This window comes from Mangifera indica, chromosome 5 (assembly GCF_011075055.1).
Source record: "Mangifera indica cultivar Alphonso chromosome 5, CATAS_Mindica_2.1, whole genome shotgun sequence".
NCBI lineage: Eukaryota > Viridiplantae > Streptophyta > Magnoliopsida > Sapindales > Anacardiaceae > Mangifera > Mangifera indica.
The window spans coordinates 16,738,236-16,759,855 of NC_058141.1; the positions used below are offsets into that span (position 1 = coordinate 16,738,236).

Here is a 21,620-nt window from a genome sequence, read left to right on the forward strand (position 1 = left end):
GAAGCATCCTCTCCTTTTGGTGATCTCTTTCTTCTCATTTGGATGTCTGATCTAAGTCGAAGAAGCCTTGGGAGACGACGAAGTTCTTCGTCTGACTTTGTCTCTCAAGGCTTCTCTGATATCGATCGAACGTTCAAATAGGAGGAAAGAGATCGTCGGAAGGAAAGGATGCTTCGGGAGGGAGAGGTTGTCGGCAATGGAGCCAGAGATTTTAAAACGAAATCCTAAGATGAAACTGTCATTTTTTAAAATTTATTATGAGAGAAACTTTTAGTTTTTAAAGTTTAAAAAGATAAAAAGAGATAAAATTTTTAGGTGTTAGGGTTCTGTTAAATTTAATCGATTATGAGTGGATAAACAGTATTTTTAAAATTAATGAGAGGAACTTTAAAAATTTAGCATAGTTGGAGTGGGAATAGTCCTTTGGCCTTGCATTTAATCACCTATAGGATGACGTTATTTCACCAAATCCTGGATAGGAAATAGCTATGTGGCCTCAAAAAAACATTAAAGAAGTTTTCAAGTCTTCCAAGGTGGGCTTGACTTTTGGTGCGGTTGATGCAATAGCTTTGTTTTCATCTTCGAGTCAAGTGAGTCGCGCACATAGATCACATCGACATAGCCGCTGTTCTAGAATCTACTTATATGCTTCTGAGCAAAGCAAATGTGAAAGGAGAGTAGCTATCGATTATTTAATCTTATTATAAAAATTTTCCACGAGTGGGGTAGGAATCTTGTGCGTCCTTGTCCCCCACTACAAAGATATATTTTTTTAAGTAAAAGAGTACTCTAGAATTTCCAGAGCACCATGTATCCCACCTTATAAACTCCTGCTACCTCTGTTTTCAATCTCATCCATCTATAACCGTTTAGCTATTTCCTTTCGGTTTAATCACAATAATCATGGCAGTCTTCAAAGTCCACGGTGCTGTTTTCTCCTCACCTTCAATGCGTGTTTTTGCTTGCCTTTACGAGAAGGATCTTGATTTCCAGTTTATTCCGGTAAACATGGGAGCTGGTGAACACAAATCTGAAACGTTTCTTTCCCTTAATGTAAGTATAATTTCAACTGAACACTTTCATGCCTGATTGCCAACTGAAAACATTTCTTAACAAATTTCTTCTACAATCTAACGGAGTTTTGTGTGGTTGATGTTGCCAGCCATTTGGTCAAATCCCAGCGTTAGAAGTTGGAGATCAGAAGCTATTTGGTAAATATGATTAAAAAGTGTGTCTCTTATTGATGTTGTATGAGTATATATGACTAGCGTTAACTTAATGTTTTCAATTTTTGTTCTGCAGAATCGAGAGCAATTACCCAATACATTGCTGAGGAGTATGCTGACAAGGGCACTCAGTTGACATGCCCAGGTAAGGCCAAAGCTCCGTTTTTGGTATGGAAGGAGGTGGAAGCACACCAATTCGACCCTGTGGCATCTAAATTGAGCTGGGAGCTAGTACTTAAGCCCATGTTTGGCCAGACTACGGATCCAGCTGTGGTTGAAGAGAATGAAGCTAAGCTGTGCAAGGTGTTAGACATCTACGAGGCTCGATTGGCTCAGTCCAAGTACTTGGCTTGCGACTGCTTCACCTTAGCGGATATGCATCACCTCCCTCATTTAAATTACTTGATGGGGACACCAGTCAAAAAGCTATTTGATTCACGCCCTCATGTCAGTGCATGGGTTGCAGATATTTCATCTAGACCAGCTTGGTCCAAGGTTATTGCAATGCATAAGCAATAGATGTTAGCCACTGCACATCACTTGACAGTCACTTGTCTGTCAAAAGATTTAGGCAGTGTTTTCAGGAGCTTTTCATTTTGCTATGCTTAGTGTACTGTTTGCAGCTTGTATTGTATCAATCGTGTAAGACAACTAGGAGCTTTTCATTTTGTTACACTTGGTGTACTGCTTGAAGCTTGTGTTGTATCAATTGTGTAAGAAAACTACTGAGATAATAAAGCCTGTGTGGAATAAGTGATTTGTGACAATAAGTATAATAACTACAGCATCTAAATGCATAACAATACAAATTTTGTCATGATGAGCCAATTAAGCGAATTTTAACAGTTCAAAATCCTAACAGTGTACCCGACCAAGGGCTAAATTTGATATCTATTTTTATGTTTCTTCATCAATCAAGCATATTTTGTTTCCTCTGTTAAACTTGACCTCAGTTCTTTGCTCAACCAATAATCAGACCTTTTATGTTATATAATATTAAAAATTTTATAACTATGATACTAATGTCTAGTTATATCTATAACTGAATTAGATGTTCATGAAAATGTTTATTTTCTGTCTCACTAATTACTCAGCCATGGATTAAAAAGAGTGAAAATTAAGACCGGATCAGGGGCGGACGACTTTTCAAAAACAACCGTAAGTTTTGTTCAATTACAAGTATACCCATATCTATTTATATTAAAACTTTACCATTTTATACTAAAACTGCAACTTCAGTTTCCATTTTCTTTTAACAGATGGACATTTTCTGCACAAAGGGCAGCCGTGCTTCTCGTCAATTCACCTTATTTTCCACAGCTTCATGAATCTTCCTTCATCTATATTTTATATTGTTGCTGTTTGACTCTTTGATTGGGTTAAATTAGGGCATAAGTTTATTGGGTTACCAAATTTTATTTGAATTTGATTTTTATATTGATTGTTGGGAAGAAGATTGGTTAGTTTTGGGCTACTATTTTGTTATTTGTAAAATGTTTAAAGAAAGATATGTGTGAATTACAATAGTTTTGTGCTTAATGATTGATTATATCATATATATTATTCTTGATATAAAGTAAAGTGAATGTTTTTTTTTTCTTTTTTTAAATTTATTTATTAGCATTTTACATATAAAGTGGATGCAGATCTCATCTACTGTTTTATTATTTTGACTGTTTGTAAGGTGTTTGAGAAAAAGTCTGTATGGATTACACAGTAAAGTGAATTTTTCTTTTTTAATTATAGATGCAATGTTAGGCCTAGGCCTAGGCCTAGATGTGCTGTGTATAAAGATAAAAGTAAACTTGTTTTGCGCATCCGGGCAGTATCGTGGGAGGGTACCATGATACCACTACTCCAGATGAGCTTGCTCGCTGCCTAACGAGTTTCTAGAGATATTTAAAGAGACAATACTAAGTCAAAAAAGTTGACTCCGAACCATCAAAGACGTGAAGGTAACAGTAAGGCGGAGGCAACAAGGGGGGGAAATGAGAATCGTAGGACTGGCTGGCGAAATAAAGTTACTTATCATTGCAGTGGTGTAAAATTGTTGACTTTTGTTAGAACATTTCATTAGTTGTCTTCTACACTGGTTCAGTGAAAACAATATGTACTAATTTCAACGTATGAATTTTTCCATAGGAAAGAGATTCAAGTTAGGGGAGATGGTCAGAGCAGTATTTTATGTACATATTTCTCTCAAATTTCATGATAACACATCCGGCTTTTTTTGGGAGAAAGAAGTATTACTTCATTCCTTCGAGGATTATGTGATTAGAGGATATTCATCCAGAGTCATGCAGCTGTCGGTGAGAGGAGGGTAAGGTAAGGTTCATTGCCTCTCTTGTTTCTGGAGATATAGTGAAAAGCCACACTGAGATTAAAAACTTATTAAAACGTAGAGGGTGAAATTTATTGTGCACTAGTTTGAGTTATCTTAATTTGGTGGTTTCAATTTCTTTTGATTAATATGTGGGACTGACTACCAAGCATAATCAAGAAATGTCTTTGTAAAATTTTGAGCTATTCTCCTGTCTCCTTGTAATTTGTCATGAATTGAAAAAAAAATATATATATATATATATATATCCTAGGAAATGTAAAAGCCAATTATTGACAAGGATTTTGCTAATATGGTGGTTGCGCGGGGCAAAATTTGATAGGTTTCTTGAGCATATGAGAAGTATAGTGTCAAGACCCATAAAAAAAGTGGGTTCTACAGACCGTGTTGGGCCATAACAGGGCAAGTGTTTGGTTACGTTTCTATGGATTTTTAACTGGCACTTTGTGTGTTTTAATGAGCTAATCCATATATATATATATATATATATATATATAAACTTTCAAAATACTATTTTCAATCTAAGTTTAGATGTGATTTTTAAGTTATATTTATGAGATTTGAAAATTTTGAAATTCTATCTATTGACCAATTGAAGTTAAAACTTTTTATTAAAAATAAGCATAAAATTGTTATTTTATTAATAATATTAAAAAATATAAATTTATTACATTTTTTTCTTGTAAGTTTTAAAAACTAACATTTCATCTTTTTTAAAGTTTTTCAACTTTGAAAAGTCACATATTCCTCCTCCCAAAATATTAGAATATTTTTCTTTTTCTCTAACCATTTTTTTTTACTACCTGGAAAGAATGACAACGAAACCTCTTCGTCAACGAAGAGATCTAGGTTTTGAATCTCTTCATATCCGACAAAAAGATTTTAGATCTCATCACCTGAATCTTGTCCAATCTCTTCGTCTTCAACAAAAAAATCTATTTCAAATTTGTTTACGTGTGTTGATTAATAGTTTGGAATAAAAGGAAAAGTCGTCGACGTTAGATATGATGACCAAAGGAGTGAAAAAAAAATTTAAGAAAAAAATCTAACTTTTATAAAATTAAAAATTTTAAACGGAGATGAATTTGTTAGTTTTTAAAATTTATGAGAAAAACTATAATAAATTTTATATTTTCTAATATTATTAATCAATGGTGGTTTCAGGTTTAATTAAAATCTATTTCTTCTTACTCTTCTTATTAATATTATTTTGCTACGACAGCGCTTTGGTCAGATTCCAGCTCTAGAAGACAACGATCTCACTTTATTTGGTAAGCTTTAATTTCTTGCTTCTCACAACTCATTGATTCTTTTGAACGAAATCCTTATAAACTTTTATATATGCTAGAGTCTAGAGCAATCACATCATATGTGGCTGAAAAATTCAAGGAAACGGGCACTGATCTTTTGAGGCACAAAGACCTGAAAGAAGCGGCATTGGTAAAGGTGTGGCTGGAAGTTGAATCCCAGCAATATCACCCACCAATCTCTTCAATTGTGTATCAGTTCTTTGTGGCGCCTATGCAAGGCAAAACGCCGGATCAAGCCATCATCGATGCAAACTTAGTGAAGCTAGGGCAAGTGCTCGATGTGTATGAGACTAAGCTCAGTGGCACCAAGTATCTTGCTGGAGACTTCTATAGCTTGGCTGATTTGCACCATCTTTCTTACACTATTTCATGAAGACTCCTTTTGCTTCGGTTATAAATGAACGTCCCCATGTGAAGGCTTGGTGGGAGGATATTTCTTCTAGGCCAGCTTTCAAGAAAGTGGCCAAGGGTATGAAGTTCGGCCGTGACTGAAAATTGTTGGGCTGCTCATCTTCTAGCTACTCTAGTCTGTTTCAAAAACTTTTGGCAATTTGTGATAGTTTATTTGTTGTTAATTACCTTTAATGTAACGGAATAAACTAAACATTTTGCGTTGTTTCGTTTTTTTAAAATTAATGATTTAAAAAATAAAAAATTATATAATATAGCTGGTCAGTCAACAAAACATGTGGATCGGCCTGATAAAGGCCCACTGATTTACAGCCCAATGGTCATGGCCATTAGCCGGCCTTGCTTTTTTGTAGGCTAGCACCTGTAATTTGGCAGGCCTTGGCCCAGAAGGCGTCGTCCAATATAAGACGACCCAGCTTCCAACTGTACCGATAAGATTCTTCAGCTGTCACATGAGTCTGTTTCAATTTCAGCTTTCTTATAGCTGAAATTACAGCTTCTTGCCACGAGTGTAAGTCAACTAGCATCTATAATTACATGAAAAAGAGCTGTTTACAGCTGAACCATACTTAGACAGAGCAGGCATTTACATAAGTGGTTCCTGTACCGTTCAACCATCTGGATTTGGTCAAGTTCCTGTATTCGAAGATAAAGACTTAAAGCAATTTGGTTGGCAATTACTCTCTGTACATATACATAACATTTAATCACATATAGGATGATGTTATTTCACCAAATCCTGGATCGGAAATAGCTATCTGGCCTCAAAAAAAGTTAAAGAAGTTTACAAGTCGTCCAAGGTGGGCTGGACTTTTGGTGCGGTTGATGCAATAGCTTTGTTTTCATCTTCAAGTGAAGTGAGTCGCGCACATAGATCACATCGACATAGCCGCTGCTCTAGAATCTACTTGGTATGTGGTTCTGAGCAAAGCAAATGTGGAAGGAGAGTTCCAAGCCTAGAGCTATCGATTATTTAATCTTACTATAAAAATTTTCCACGAGTGGGGTAGGAATGCTCTGCGTCCTTGTCCCCAAATGCACAGATTTTTTTTTTTTCAAGTAAAAGAGTATTCAAGAATTTCCAGAGCCTCATGTATCCCACCTTATAAACTCCTGCTACCTCTGTTTTCAACCTCATCCATCTATAACCGTTTAGCTATTTCCTTTCGGTTTAATCACAATAATCATGGCAGTCTCGAAAGTCCACGGCGCTGTTTTCTCCACAGCTTCAATGCCTGTTTTTGCTTGCCTTTACGAGAAGGATCTTGATTTCCAGTTTATTCCAGTAAACATGGGAGCTGGTGAACACAAATCTGAAACGTTTCTTTCCCTTAATGTAAGTCTAATTTCAACTGAGCACTTTCATGCCTGATTGTCAACTGAAAACATTTCTTAACAAATTTCTTCTACAATCTAACGGAGTTTTGTGTGGTTGATGTTGCCAGCCCTTTGGTCAAGTCCCAGCGTTAGAAGATGGAGATCAGAAGCTATTTGGTAAATATGATTAAAAAGTGTCTCTCTTATTGATGTTGTATGAGTATATATGACTAGCGTTAACTTAATGTTTTCAATTATTGTTCTGCAGAATCGAGGGCAATTACCCAATACATTGCTGAGTATGCTGACAAGGGCACTCGGTTGACATGCCCAGGTAAGGCCAAAGCTCCGCTTTTGGTATGGAAGGAGGTGGAAGCACACCATTTCGACCCTGTGGCATCTAAATTGAGCTGGGAGCTAGTAATTAAGCCCATGTTTGGCCAGACTACGGATCCAGCTGTGGTTGAAGAGAATGAAGCTAAGCTGTGCAAGGTGTTAGACATCTACGAGGCTCGATTGGCTCAGTCCAGGTACTTGGCTTGCGACTGCTTCACCTTAGCGGATATGCATCACCTCCCTAATTTACATTACTTGATGGGGACGCCAGTCAAAAAGCTATTTGATTCACGCCCTCGTGTCAGTGCATGGGTTGCAGATATTTCATCTAGACCAGCTTGGTCCAAGGTTATTTCAATGCAGAAGCAATAGATGTTGGCCACTGCACATCACTTGATAGTCACTTGTCTGTCAAAAGATTTAGGCAGTGTTTTCAGGAGCTTTTCATTTTGCTATGCTTAGTGTACTGTTTGCAGCTTGTATTGTATCAATCGTGTAAGACAACTAGGAGCTTTTCATTTTGTTATACTTAGTGTACTGCTTGAAGCTTGTGTTGTATCAATTGTGTAAGACAACTACTGAGATAATAAAGCCTGTGTGGAATAAGTGATTTGTGACAATAAGTATAATAACTACAGCATCTAAATGCATAACCATACAAATTTTGTTATGATGAGCCAATTAAGCGGATTTTAACAGTTCAAAATCCTAACAGTGTACACGACCAAGGGCTAAATTTGATATCTTTTTTTATGTTTCTTCATCAATCAAGCATGTTTTGTTTCCTCTGCTAAACTTGACCTCAGTTCTTTGCTCGACCAATAATCAGACCTTTTATGTTACATAATATTAAAAATTTTATAACTATGATACTGTTGTCTAATTATATCTATAACTGAATTAGATGTTCATGAAAATGTTTATTTTCTGTCTCACTAATTACTCAGCCATGGATTAAAAAGAGTGAAAATTAAGACCGGATCAGGGGCGGATGACTTTTCAAAAACAACCGTAAGTTTTGTTCAATTGCAAGTATACCCATATCTATTTATATTAAAACTTTACCATTTTATACTAAAACTGCAACTTCAGTTTCCATTTTCTTTTAACAGATGGACATTTTCTGCACAAAGGGCAGCCGTGCTTCTCGTCAATTCACCATATTTTCCACAGCTTCATGAATCTTCCTTCATCTATATTTTATATTGCTGTTTAACTATTCATTTAGGTCTCAATTTTATATTGCTGTTTGACTCTTTGATTGGGTTAAATTAAGGCATAAGTTTATTGGGTTACCAAATTTTATTTGAATTTGATATTTGTATTGATTGTTGGGAAGAAGATTGGTTAGTTTTGGGGTACTATTTTGTTATTTGTAAAATGTTTAAAGAAAGATATGTGTGAATTACAATAGTTTTGTGCTTAATGATTGATTATATCATATATATTATTCTTGATATAAAGTAAAGTGAATGTTTTTTTTTTTTGTTTAATTTATTTATTAGCATTTTACATATAAAGTGGATGTACATCTCGTCTACTGTTTATTATTTTGGCTGTTTGTAAGATGTTTGAGAAAAAGTCTGCGTGGATTACACCGTAAAGTGAAATTTTCTTTTTTAATTATAGATGCAATGTTTGGCCTAGGCCTAGGCCTAGATGTGCTGTGTATAAAGATAAAAGTAAACTTGTTTTGCGCATCCGGGCAGTATCGTGGGAGGGTACCATGATACCACTACTCTAGATGAGCTTGCTCGCTGCCTAACGAGTTTCTTAAGATATTTAAAGAGACAATACTAAGTCAAAAAAGTTGACTCCGAACCATCAAAGACGTGAAGGTAACAGTAAGGCGGAGGCAACAAGGGGGGGAAATGAGAATCGTAGGACTGGCTGGCCGAATAAAGTTGCTTATCATTGCAGTGGGGTAAAGTTTTTGACTTTTATTAGAACATTTCATTAGTTGTCTTCTACACTGGTTCAGTGCAAACAATATGTACTAATTTCAACGTATGAATTTTTCCATAGGAAAGAGATTCAAGTCAAGGGAGATGGTCAGAGCAGTGTTTTATGTACATATTTCTCTCAAATTTCATGATAACACATCCGGCTTTTTTTGGGAGAAAGAAGTATTACTTCATTGCTTGCAAGATTATGTGATTAGAGGATATTCATCCAGAGTCATGCAGCTGTCGGTGAGAGGAGGGTAAGATTCATTGCTTCTCTTGTTTCTGGAGATATAGTGAAAAGCCACACTGAGATCAAAAACTTGTTAAAACGCAGAGGGTGAAATTTATTGTGCACTAGTTTGAGTTATCTTAATTTGGTGGTTTCAATTTCTTTTGATTAATATGTGGGACTGACTACCAAACATAATCAAGAAATGTCTTGTAAATTTTTGGGTTATTCTCCTGTCTCCTTGTAATTTGTCATGAATTGAAAAAAAAAAAAAAATATATATATATATATATATATATATATATATATATATATATATATATATATATATATATATAAATCCTAGGAAATGTAAAAGCCAATTATTGAGAAGGATTTTGCTAATATCGTGGTTGCGCGGGGCAAAATTTGATAGGTTTGTTGAGCATATGAGAAGTATAGTGCCAAGACCCATAAAAAAAGTGGGTCTTACAGACCGTGTTGGGCCATAACAGGGCAAGTGTTTGGTTACGTTTCTATGGATTTTTAACTGGCACTTGAGTGTTTTAATGAGCTAATCCATATATATATATATATATATATATATATATATATATATTATTTATTTAAACTTTCAAAGGACTATTTTCAATCCAAGTTTAGACGTGATTTTAAAGTCATATTTAAGAGATTTAAAAAATCCAAAATTTTATCTATTAATCAATTGAAGTTAAAATTTTTTATTAAAAATAGGGATAAAATTATTATTTTATTAATAATATTAAAAAATATAAATTTATTACATTTTTCTCTCGTAAATTTTAAAAACTAACATTTCACTCATTCTAAAGTTTTTTAATTTTGAAAAGTCATATATTTTCCCTCCCAAAACCTTAAAATTTTTTTCTTTTCCTCCAACTACTTTCTTTGGCTATCTGGAAAGGACGACGATGAAACCTCTTCATCGACGAAGAGATTTGGGCTTTGAATCTCTTCATATTCGACAAAGATATTTCAGATCTCTTCACCCAGATCTTGTCCAATCTCTTCGTTTTCAACGAAAAGATCTATTCCAAATTTGTTTACGTGTGTTGATCAATAATTTAGGTTAGAGAAGAAAAGTCGTCGACGCTAAAGATAATGACTAGAGAAGTGAAGAAAAATTTTGAAGAAAAAATGTGATTTTTATAAAATTAAAAATTTTAAACTGAGTTGAAGTTGTTAGTTTTTAATACTTATAAGAAAAAATATAATAAATTTTATATTTTTTAATAAAATAATAAAATAATAATTTTATTTTTATCTCTAATAAATAATTTTAATAAAAATTATATCATAAATAAATTTTTAAATTTTTTAAATTTTGTGAATGTAACTTTATAATTGCACCTAAATTCGGCTAAAAAATAGTCCTTCGGCCTTCTACAAATCATACCGGATTGGATTGTATCCCAATGGGCCATGCCCTAAATGCTGGTTTGAACAATAAGGTGAGCGTACAAATCATATTTACCCCATTCCGACTTCCTAACCTTATCGACACGTGTCATGTATCTATGCAATTTACGTGTCTGTAAATTAACGAATAACGATATTAACTTTTGAACCACCTATCGTAACAAAGGGGGAGAATGTCGTATTTTCAGGAAAATACCATAGTATTAATAACATCTGTTAAAGGCTGCTGCGAACTCATCTTTGTTTTCTAGATTCTCCTTCCATGGCTACTCTTTCTGAGTATTCATCTCCTTGGCCTGACCCTAATCCCAATCCCAATCTTAATTCCAATCCTAATCCTAACCCTAACCCTAACCCTAACCCTAACCCTAATTCTGATTTCATTCCTTCCAACGAGGATCTACGCGACCTTGATTCCTTTTCGTCAATGTCTCCGGTCCAATCCGACCCCTTTTCTTCTGCTATTCCGCAGACCAACTCCAATTTTCACCCCCCTCTTTCTTCAGCCAGCGAGTCCGCCTCACCCGCATCAACACCCCCACCTTCCCTCCTTCACCTCTCCTTCAACCAAGACCATGGTTGTTTCGCCGCCGGCACGGACCACGGCTTCAGGATCTACAATTGTGACCCTTTCCGTGAGATATTTCGTCGAGATTTTGACCGCGGTGGAGGGATCGGAGTCGTTGAAATGCTTTTCCGATGCAATATATTAACCCTTGTTGGTGGTGGACCGGACCCACATTATCCCCTTAACAAGGTGATGATCTGGGACGACCATCAAAGCCGATGCATCGGCGAGCTAGCATTTAGGTCGGAGGTTCGATCGGTAAAACTCCATCGCGACAGAATCGTGGTGGTTTTGGAACAGAAGATATTCGTGTATAATTTCGCGGATTTGAAGCTGTTACATCAGATTGAAACCATTGCAAATCCGAAAGGGTTATGTGCAGTGTCTCAGGTGACGGGTTCGTTGGTGCTGGTGTGTCCTGGGTTGCAGAAGGGACAGGTTAGGGTGGAACATTACGCCTCCAAAAGGACAAAGTTTATCATGGCTCACGACTCAAGAATTGCGTGTTTCGCTTTAACTCAAGATGGACAGTTGCTTGCAACGGCCAGCACCAAAGGAACCCTTGTTCGTATTTTTAATACTCTTGACGGTACCTTGCTGCAAGAGGTATGTCCTAATATTATTGAAAAAACCCTGAGGAATCTATTATTTGTAGGTTAGGGGAAAATTAAACTGTCCTGTTGTTGTTAAGACTTTACATTCACTATGTTTGGGGTGCTTATTAAGTTTCGAAAAATGTAAATTTGTTTATTAGTCCTAGTTGCTGGTGTAATTGACTTGAATATTTATGTCTTTGTTTGGTAGATCTTAGCATGTTTATTGAATTTTGCTAGTGAAACGTGAACCAGGAAAGCTAAATATTGTGAAGTTAAATGAGGTCCTGTTTTAAAACATGTTATGTATTGATAATTGGGCATGGTTTTTTGGTTTGAAAACTATAAATTTTGAATCGTTATAACATCCATCGTGCTATTAGGTTGAACTAATTGAATATGGAATGCAGGTGAGGAGGGGTGCTGATAGAGCGGAGATTTATAGTCTGGCCTTCTCTTCAAATGCCCAGTGGCTGGCAGTCTCAAGTGATAAGGGCACTGTCCATGTTTTCAACCTTAAGGTTAATACTGGATCCTTTAGAGCAGACAAGAAACAAACTTCATCTGATCCCAGTTTTGCCTCATCACCTACCTCATCCCTCTCTTTCATCAAAGGTCAAGTACATTTACTTCTTACTGCAGTAATTTATTTTTGTTTTTTGTATTATTACATGGATTGGTAAGGCTTCTTTGGGAATTTATTGGTGATAATTGCTTTGTTTCCCTTCAACACACAAATAAATTGAATGGACAATTGTAGACACCAGATGTTGAACCAATTATAACGCAATGAGGCTGTAAAATTCCTTCTCTAAACTTATGAAAGGTGCATTTACACTTATGCGATGCCATTCATGCATTATCTCACTATGGATCTCAAGCTCCAAGATTTTTTTTTTTTTAAATCTTTTGTTCAGGTCAATGCAATAGAATTGTTTCCAACTATCTTTGGATACACAGAGTTATTTGGATGAGATGATGATGTCCTACGAGTCAGTAAACTTTTGATCAGCTGAAATAATATGCCTAAGAATAAATCTTGTAGTTAACAGGAGTTTCGTGCAGGTGGACCTCTGATTTCTCCAAAGATCACTACTCTATTTTCAGTTAAACACTAGTAATTAAGTTCATGTTAGAATTTGTGTTATTTCCAATATTTATGAAGGTGCTTATTCTTCATAACTTCTGCTGTGCCTAATGCTAGAATATTGTTAATTTTCCTGAGAGACTCCATTCTTGCCACTCAACAATGTTGTCATCTCACGTTTGTTATGGATATGCTGCTAATTGTTAATATTGTCAATAGTTTATAGAAGTTTCATATTCTCAATTCTACTTTTCTTTTTTTTAGTGCTACAGGTTTTCAAAGGGTTATGGATGAATAATTCCCCAGAAAGATGTGGAAATTCTATTTTCAATTCCCCTTACTAATATGTCTTTCTCTTACAGGGGTGTTGCCCAAGTATTTCAGCTCAGAGTGGTCAGTGGCTCAGTTCCATTTAGTCGAGGGTTCTGCATACATTGTTGCCTTTGGTCACCAAAAGAATACAGTGGTAATCCTTGGCATGGATGGAAGGTAATGAAAGCATGGGGTGGTGGAAATTTTTTTATTCTCCATGAGGACACCAACTGATCAAATAGACACTGACCATCCAGGATTGCATTTTTTTGACATATGACCCTTAACTACATAAGCGTTAGGTTTTGTTTTCCCAAATTGTTATGGTCTAGATCAGGTTTGCTTGTTTAACATGAAATTTAAACATGCCAAGTGCTGATTCATTTTACTTGATAATTGATTAATACAATGCCTGTATGTTGTTAGTTTTACATTTTATATTAATGAATTAATATCAAAATAGAATTATTCTGCACATCTTATGTTAAATAATAATGCCAGAAAAAAAAATGATTTGCCTTATTTTGGCTTGTCTTTATTTTAGCAAGTCACCTTACAACAAGCTACGGTAACCATTTCAGTAATTGATCAGTATTTTTGAGTCCTCTGTGCTTCACCTTGTATAAATAGATTCATTATAATGTAGATAGTTTTTTTACCATTGTTTGAGTGACTGCTCTTGAACAAAATTCCTTTTAAGAGGTGCACAGTGTATTTCCTAGAACTTTCCTCCTAGTACCAAAATCTTTGAAGTTATCGTATTGTTGGGTTTTTGTCTTTTATCAATATTTTCCTTGGCCTGGTTCTGCACCCTGTTTTATCTTATTTTGGGACATTTCATTGCTATGTTTTTCTCCTCAATTAGAGAGTAATTTTTTGGAATCAAGTTGTTTATGTCCAACTGATTATGACTGCAGCTTCTATCGATGCGAGTTTGACCCAGTTAATGGTGGAGAAATGACACAAATTGAATATCACAACTTTCTAAAGCCAGAAGCAGTGTTCTGAAAGGCTATTTGAAATCTGGATATCTGGGTAATATAAAGTATATTTTTACCTTAGTTCTCTTTTTTCTTCCATTCATGTAATCTTCATAGTGGGTGGGATAAATCATATGATACCTTCATGTATTGACACTGGGACCTTATGGATCACCGGATTAAGGGTGATCAAGGCTGAGGCAACGCATGCCCCCAGTGTCAATACTATATGGTATTGTAGAATTAACTCTTATTCTGTTATTTGATGTAAATATAAGTATATATATGTAAAATCTGCAACTCATTTAACTTTTCTTTTTTTTCAATTCTAAAAGAAATTGTAATCAAGGCCTTCCTTTGATTTAGTGTAATTCGTAGAAGAAGAATGTGATAAAATATGTGTGAGTTGTTAAATAATTTATGAGAAATCCACTATAGAAGCCTAGTGTAATGGGTCTTGACACAGACACAGTGATCATATTTGTCTGTGATCAATACCACCATCGAATCCCTGTTTCTTATGCTTACTAGTTTGACTTGGGCCTAACATTCTGGATGTTGGAAACAGTCTCAAGGATAGGGTGCAAAAAAAATTTCCCTGTTTTGCAGTGTCCATATTCCCTTTAGAAATTAATGTGAAATAGAAAATAAATTATTTTTGGTATTGAGTTTTCAAAAGTCCAGAAAGTTTGATGGAAGAAGATTCAAATGAATTAAATCGTTGATCTTGTTACTGCATCAATTCAAACTATAGGTGGGGCTCTTTCTGATCGTTAATGCTTTGTGATTTAACATCCTTGGCGTATGGGATAAAGCATTGGCAGAATTATTTGTAGGGTCGAAACCCATGTTCCCACCATAGGTTTGAAAAGATAACAAGATGATAACCCTATTTCTAAAGGCCGAATGCCTCTGTTTCTCACTAAGGTTTTACCGACATGACCCTCCTTCACTTTTTAAGTTAAGATGAGTATTTTTGTCAAATACTAGATTTAATAGTGAAATATTATTTTGTTATTTTGTATAATATATAAACTGATTGGTGGTACTAGTTGTGGTTGCAATGGTTGGGCAAATTGCAAAAAGCGCACTCTATAACTTGTGATGGTGGATTGGAGACTCTTATCGTTGCATCAATTGCATGCCTCAAATTTGTTACTCTAGAGCAAAGTACTTAAATTTAGTTTTGAACCCAAGAAATTTACTTTGATTCGCTAAACTTAGGGTGGGAACATGTGATTCAGCCTTATTTTTGGTTGTGATTGGCCTCAAATTTTGTAGGTTAGCATTTTTAATTCGTGATAATTTATTTTACAGATTCATATTATAAATTAACAAAAAAGTTTGAATTTCTAAAATGTAAAACTCCTTTGCCAAAAATATATATTAGGTTTACAAGTGTGAAGATTGAAACTTATATTATACAAAACTAATTAGTTTGTGTTAAGATCTAATCTACACACTTATATATCATTTATTTTACTCAAGTTTATTAGATGTGAGACTTTTTTTTTTCTTTTTTATTTGAGTCTCTAACACTCTCACTTAAGTGTAACTACCAAGGCTGTTAAACATGTCTTTTAACTTGCCAATTTTTAGTTAGATGCATTATCACTTGTATCCAGAAACATTAGACTGTTAGGTTTGTCGTTTGGGTCGTGCTCTAATACCATATAAAAAATATATATTGGGTTTATAAATTTATTAGATGTGAGACTTTTTTTTTTTTTATTTGAGTCTTCAACATCCTCAAACTCACTCAATATAACACACGTCAACGTGAAAGAGTTGCGACCAACCCTAAGGTCAAAAGAATGTATTGATATTTTTTAATTAATCTCATTCATTACGACATATGGGAATCAGATCTCAGAACCTGTAATGTATTGCTTAAATTTTTTTTATAATTGTAGATTAATTTATTTTTTTTTATAGGGTCAAGATTTCAAGGCATCTACAAGAGGCCATTTGGTTACCGGATTTAAAGATTACCTTAGTAATTTATCTTTTATTATCTTGTTTGGTTTGTCAGTAATAAAATATTACGGTAATATTTTATTATCAATACTGACGTGACATGTAATATAAATGATAATCTGATTACTATCTTCATTTTAGGTATTAAAAGATTATCATGATAATCTTGATTTTATTATAATTATATTATTATTTGAGACAAAAATAAATTTATTTTTAATTAATATAACAAATAATAAAATTTCAAATTTTATTCTATAATTTTTTAAAATTTAAATATTTATTTATAAATAATTTTTTATTAAAAATCTCAAATAATATTAGAGATAAAACTATTATTTATTAAAAAATTTAAAATTTTATCATATTTTTATCTTCATATTTTAAAATTTTATATTTTCTTTCAGTCGAAAGTTTGAAGACCGATAAATACCCTTTATAATTTCTTTATTTTCTCTTTTGCACCAAATGGCCAATGGTCAGAAACAACAAATCGGTGTTAAAAAGATAAGGAATAAACCCTGAAAAATATTTGTTAATTTTCAGACTTTTAGTTAAGAAAAATTATAAGATTTCTAAATTTAAGAAGAAAAATGTGATAAAACTAAAATTTTTAAAATTTTTTAATAAATAACAATTTATCTTTAATTCTAATTAAAATTTTTAATAAAAATTTAATTATAAAAAAGTATTTAAATTTTTAAAAATTAAAATATGGGGTTTGAGATTTTTCTACGCGTTGGGTAGAAAAAAGTCTTTTGGCCCCCTTTGTTTTTTTGTTATTTCAAGTAAAGGGGTATTCTGGAATTTCCAAGGCAAAGAGTATTCTAGAATTTCCAAAGCATCTATCCCACCTTATAAACTCCTGCTACCTCGGTTTTCAACCACATCCATCTGTAAGGGTTCAGCTTTTTCCTTTCGGTTTAATCACAATAATCATGGCAGTCTTGAAAGTTCACGGTGCTGTTTTCTCCACAGCTTCAATGCGTGTTTTTGCTTGCCTTTACGAGAAGGATCTTGATTTCCAATTTATTCTGGTAAACATGAGAGCTGGTGAACACAAATCTGAAACGTTTCTTTCCCTCAATGTAAGTCTAATTTCAACTGAACACTTTCATGCCTGATTGTCAACTGAAAACATTTCTTAACAGATTTCTTCTACAATCTAACGGAGTTTTGTGTGGTTGATGTTGCCAGCCATTTGGTCAAGTCCCAGCGTTAGAAGTTGGAGACCAGAAGCTATTTGGTAAATATGATTAAAAAATGTCTCTCTTATTGATGTTGTATGAGTATATATGACTAGCGTTAACTTAATGTTTTCAATTTTTGTTCTGCAGAATCGAGGGCAATTACCCAATACATTGCTGAGGAGTATGCTGACAAGGGCACTCAGTTGACATGCCTAGGTAAGGCCAAAGCTCCGCTTTTGGTATGGAAGGAGGTGGAAGCACACCAATTCGACCCTGTGGCATCTAAATTGAGCTGGGAGCTAGTATTTAAGCCAATGTTTGGCCAGACTACGGATCCAGCTGTGGTTGAAGAGAATGAAGCTAAGCTATGCAAGGTCTTAGACATCTACGAGGCTCGATTGGCTCAGTCCAAGTACTTGGCTTGCGACTGCTTCACCTTAGCGGATATGCATCACCTCCCTAATTTACATTACTTGATGGGGACACCAGTGAAAAAGCTATTTGATTCACGCCCTCATGTCGGTGCCTGGGTTGCAGATATTTCATCGAGACCAGCTTGGTCCAAGGTTATTGCAATGCAGAAGCAATAGATGTTAGCTACTGCACATCACTTGACAGTCACTTGTCTGTCAAAAGATTTAGGCATTGTTTTCAGGAGCCTTTCATTTTGCTATGCTTAGTGTACTGCTTGAAGCGTGTACTGTATCAATCGTGTAAGACAACCGTAGTTGTCTTGCACACTGAAATAATAAAGCCTGTGTGGAATAAATGGCTTGTGCCAACAAGTAGAATGACAATAGCATTGAAATGCATAGCCATACAAATTTCGTCATGATGAGTCAATTAAGCGGATTTTAGCAGTTCAAAATCTTGACAATGTACACGACCAAGGGCTAAATTTGATAACCTTTTTTATGTTTCTTCATCAATTAAGCATGTTTTCTTTTCTCTGCTAAACTTGACCTCGGTTCTTTGCTCGACCAATAATCAAACCTTTTATGTTACATAATATTAAAAATTTTAAAACTATGATACTGATGCCTAGTTACATCTATAACTGAATTAGATGTTCATGAAAATGCTTGTTGTCTGTCTCAGTAATTACTCAAGCCATGGATGAGAAAGAGTGGTTGTTTGGAAGAAGATTGGTTAGCTTTGTTGTCTGTAAAATGTTTGAAGAAAGATCTGTGTGAATTACAGTAGTTTTGTGCATAATAATTATGTCAAACGTATTTGTATTATTTATTCTAAATGTATTAGTTAGGCCTAGATGTGCTGTGCATTAAGATAAAAACAAACTAGCCTAGATGTGCTGTGTATTAAGATTAAAAACGAACTTGTTTTGCGCATCCGGGGAATCGAACCCCGGTCAGTACCGTGGGAGGGTACTATGATACCACTACACCAGATGCGCTTGCTTGCTGTATGGTTCTACTTGTTTTTAAGAGACAATAATAAGTTAAAAAAGTTGACTCAAAACCATAAAAGACGCGAAGGTAACAGCTAAGGCGAGGGCAACAAGAGGGGGAAAATGAGAATCGTAGGACTGACTGGCGGAATTGCATCTGGGAAGAGTACGGTCTCCAACCTCTTCAGGGCCAATGACATACCCGTTGTTGACGCCGACATCGTTGCTCGTGTAATTTCTCTTTCTTTTCATTCTCACTCACGCTGCACCTGATTAACTTCAACCATATTTTTTAGTTTTAAATATCTTACTCAGGATTTTAAGATTTATATTGCAGTTTTAGATTCTCGATTTTTATGTTGTTGAAATATTATAATTTCAATTACAAAAAGCTTATGTCACTTACAAAAATCGGGAAATTTATGAAGATTGAATGATCTTGATTTTGTTTGCAGGATGTATTAAAGAAAGGCACCGGTGGTTGGAAAAAGGCTGTTGCATGTTTTGGAGAGGAGATTTTATTATCTAACGGAGAAGTGGATAGGCCAAAACTCGGCCAAATTGTATTCTCTGATCCTGACAAGCGCCAACTGCTTAACCGGTATGGACCTACTGCTGTTTTTATTTGGTTGTTTGGTTGCAAAACAAATTTGTAATGACTACTTATTGATTTTGAATTAATGTACCGCATACATGGTAACATATTATTGATCATTGTCGTTTGTGTTAAAACTAATCTTTTTTCAAAGAATTAATTTGTTTCGATAGTAATTATATGGGGAATTCATTGCCATTTAGTCTTTTCATATTATTTGAATTCTTATAACCAATGTTTGATTTACTAGTTCTAGTTGGTTTTGATTGGTTTAACCTCTACTAGGATTTGTGTCGGCTTCAGTTAATTAAATTCATGATCATGTAAGGGATTATTGAGAACTTCTGTGGCAATATTAAGTGAAAAGTGAAAATTTCTATCGATCATAGAGCCATACAGTTGAATTTCTAGTTTTTTATTTTATTTTATTTGGACTTGCATCTGGGAGTTCAATTGTTTTTTTGTTACAGAGTTCCAAATTTACATTACTTTTGAAATTCTGTTTTCATCTTTTTTGTAGGTTATTGGCTCCTTATATCTCCTCTGGCATCTTTTTTGAGGTTCTAAAACTGTGGATAAAGGGATTTAAGGTTATTGTTCTTGATGTACCTTTGTTATTTGAGGCTAAAATAGATAAATGGACAAATCCTATTATTGTTGTATGGGTTGATCCTGAAACACAACTTCAACGGCTTATGGGAAGAGATAGAACAAGTGAGGAGGATGCCAGAAATAGGATAAATGCTCAGATGCCATTGGACATTAAAAGGAGCAAGGCAGATATTGTGATTGATAACACTGGATCACTGGATGATTTGAATGAGCAGTTCCGGAAAGTATTATTCCAGGTCACAAGACCTTTGACTTGGACTGAATTCTGGCTTTCGAGGCAGGGAGCTTTTTCGACTCTTGCTTCTGTTATTATAGGTGTTCTTATATGCAGAAAGACTTTTAGCAAATTATGATTACCACATATAAAACTCCAGATTTGTTATTGTAATTTAGTCTATTAAACTATTTGCGGTTTATTCCAGTAGGTTTTATCAATTAATAACTCTTGAATTGGATCTTAAGTGCTTGTAACTGGGAGTCACTTTTTTGTTTATGTGTAAATGAGCTTCATGTGGGAATTTGAAAAATTAAAATGTTGTATCAATAATTGCGTATGTCTAATGAAGCGAAGAAGATCTTGAGGATTGAAATATTTTGCTGTGGTAACTTAGATTTTGAAAACAATTGATGCAACACTTGGCCGGAGCATTAATAGGAGAGAATACAAGTCTACATTTTCTGCAGACTTTTTTTTTTTTTTAAATACAATGTTGGAGATAAGTTAGAATGGTTAGTGGTAATGTTTTGTTTTGTTTTCTTTTGCTTAGCAAAAAGCCATTGCTTAATACAATGTCGGAGATAAGCTAAAATGGTTAGTATTAATGTTTGGTTTTCTTCTTGTTTGCTTGATAATGTTGATTGTCATCTTTTGCAAATTCTGCTTTTGCCTTATGGAGGCTTACCACTGGAAAGCATTGTTATGTAATAGTTGCTGTATCATTTAATAAACTGCTTGTTCAGAATCAGCCCGGAGTTGGCAAGCATTTGGTGGCTATAATATCATATGTTCCAATGCGCTTGTTACTTCGGCATTTGGTTATATGTTGCCCTGAAAGGCTGAAAGAGAATTTTCATTCAATTATATAAGTTGATCTGATGTTGAATCTTGAAAGTGATAAGGAGTGAGCCCTACACAGAAGTTTATCATAAACTGTTTAAAGTTTTGACTTTGATCCAGCTTTCATTAAGCAGAGAGAAAGTAGGATGCGAATTTAAGGTCTGCATCTGCTACCCTGGCCTCAAGATAACAATTTTGTGATGGGTAAATGTGGTGTAACTTATATGGAGTCATTACCCATCATCTCACAAGGACTAACACTATCCTAAAACAGAAATATATATTATTATTAGACAAATAATGTTATATATATACATTTTTTAATATACATATAAATGATATGCTATTATATAATTGAATATTATTTTATTATTAATTTAAAAATACACAACCTTACCGTAATATATTATCTGTATGCCGAGAATGTAGCCTCTGCAAACAAAGTGCTGTGCATGTCCCCGAGGGGCAATCTGAGCATGTCTGGTGGTGCGGGTGGATTTCAACAACGTCATAATGGGTGGGGCTCATTATTCGGGCGGCCAGGCTAAGCCTCCTACACAACTTCCCTCGAGAACATAATACCAATACCATAACTATGTAGCAATTCTGGAAGGAAAATGCCACACAGGAGCAAGGTTAAGTTTCCACGCAACAATTATTTCAACAATGAATCGGATTGTTAGATTAT

At 34.6% G+C, this 21,620-nt stretch overlaps 4 protein-coding genes, 1 non-coding gene and 1 pseudogene across 7 annotated transcripts; 5 read left to right on the top strand and 1 right to left on the bottom strand.

Annotated features, from left to right (window-relative positions):
* The first annotated feature begins 751 nt into the window (after positions 1-751).
* Positions 752-1,996, top strand: LOC123216607 (glutathione S-transferase-like). Its single transcript, XM_044637078.1, has 3 exons — positions 752-1,053; positions 1,163-1,211; positions 1,303-1,996. The coding sequence occupies exons 1-3, from the start codon at positions 904-906 to the stop codon at positions 1,743-1,745; spliced, it is 642 nt and encodes a 213-aa protein (XP_044493013.1). The 5' UTR covers positions 752-903; the 3' UTR covers positions 1,746-1,996.
* Positions 1,997-4,718: 2,722 nt separating this feature from the next.
* On the top strand, positions 4,719-5,384 carry LOC123216407 (annotated as a pseudogene).
* Positions 5,385-6,365: 981 nt separating this feature from the next.
* Positions 6,366-18,045, top strand: LOC123216608 (glutathione S-transferase F8, chloroplastic-like). 3 transcript variants are annotated; one of them, XM_044637082.1, is made up of 3 exons: positions 6,366-6,624; positions 6,734-6,782; positions 6,874-7,564. In XM_044637082.1, exons 1-3 carry the CDS (start codon positions 6,475-6,477, stop codon positions 7,311-7,313), a joined length of 639 nt encoding a protein of 212 aa, XP_044493017.1. In that variant the 5' UTR covers positions 6,366-6,474; the 3' UTR covers positions 7,314-7,564. The 3 variants fall into 3 exon arrangements, with proteins under 3 accessions (XP_044493017.1, XP_044493016.1, XP_044493014.1); XM_044637081.1 differs by lacking the exons at positions 6,734-6,782; positions 6,874-7,564 and adding exons at positions 17,268-17,316; positions 17,408-18,045 and having other exon boundaries at positions 6,421-6,624; XM_044637079.1 differs by lacking the exons at positions 6,366-6,624; positions 6,734-6,782; positions 6,874-7,564 and adding exons at positions 16,925-17,158; positions 17,268-17,316; positions 17,408-18,045.
* Positions 10,740-14,458, top strand: LOC123216603 (autophagy-related protein 18a-like). Its single transcript, XM_044637075.1, has 4 exons — positions 10,740-11,727; positions 12,125-12,329; positions 13,164-13,290; positions 14,031-14,458. Exons 1-4 carry the CDS (start codon positions 10,816-10,818, stop codon positions 14,119-14,121), a joined length of 1,335 nt encoding a protein of 444 aa, XP_044493010.1. The 5' UTR covers positions 10,740-10,815; the 3' UTR covers positions 14,122-14,458.
* A 558-nt stretch (positions 18,046-18,603) lies between the features above and the next one.
* On the bottom strand, positions 18,604-18,674 carry TRNAG-CCC. Its single transcript has one exon. It is a non-coding gene; the product is annotated as a tRNA-Gly (tRNA).
* A 65-nt stretch (positions 18,675-18,739) lies between these two features.
* Positions 18,740-20,419, top strand: LOC123216626 (dephospho-CoA kinase-like). Its single transcript, XM_044637105.1, has 3 exons — positions 18,740-18,899; positions 19,124-19,269; positions 19,784-20,419. Exons 1-3 carry the CDS (start codon positions 18,792-18,794, stop codon positions 20,226-20,228), a joined length of 699 nt encoding a protein of 232 aa, XP_044493040.1. The 5' UTR covers positions 18,740-18,791; the 3' UTR covers positions 20,229-20,419.
* The last annotated feature ends 1,201 nt before the right edge of the window (positions 20,420-21,620 follow it).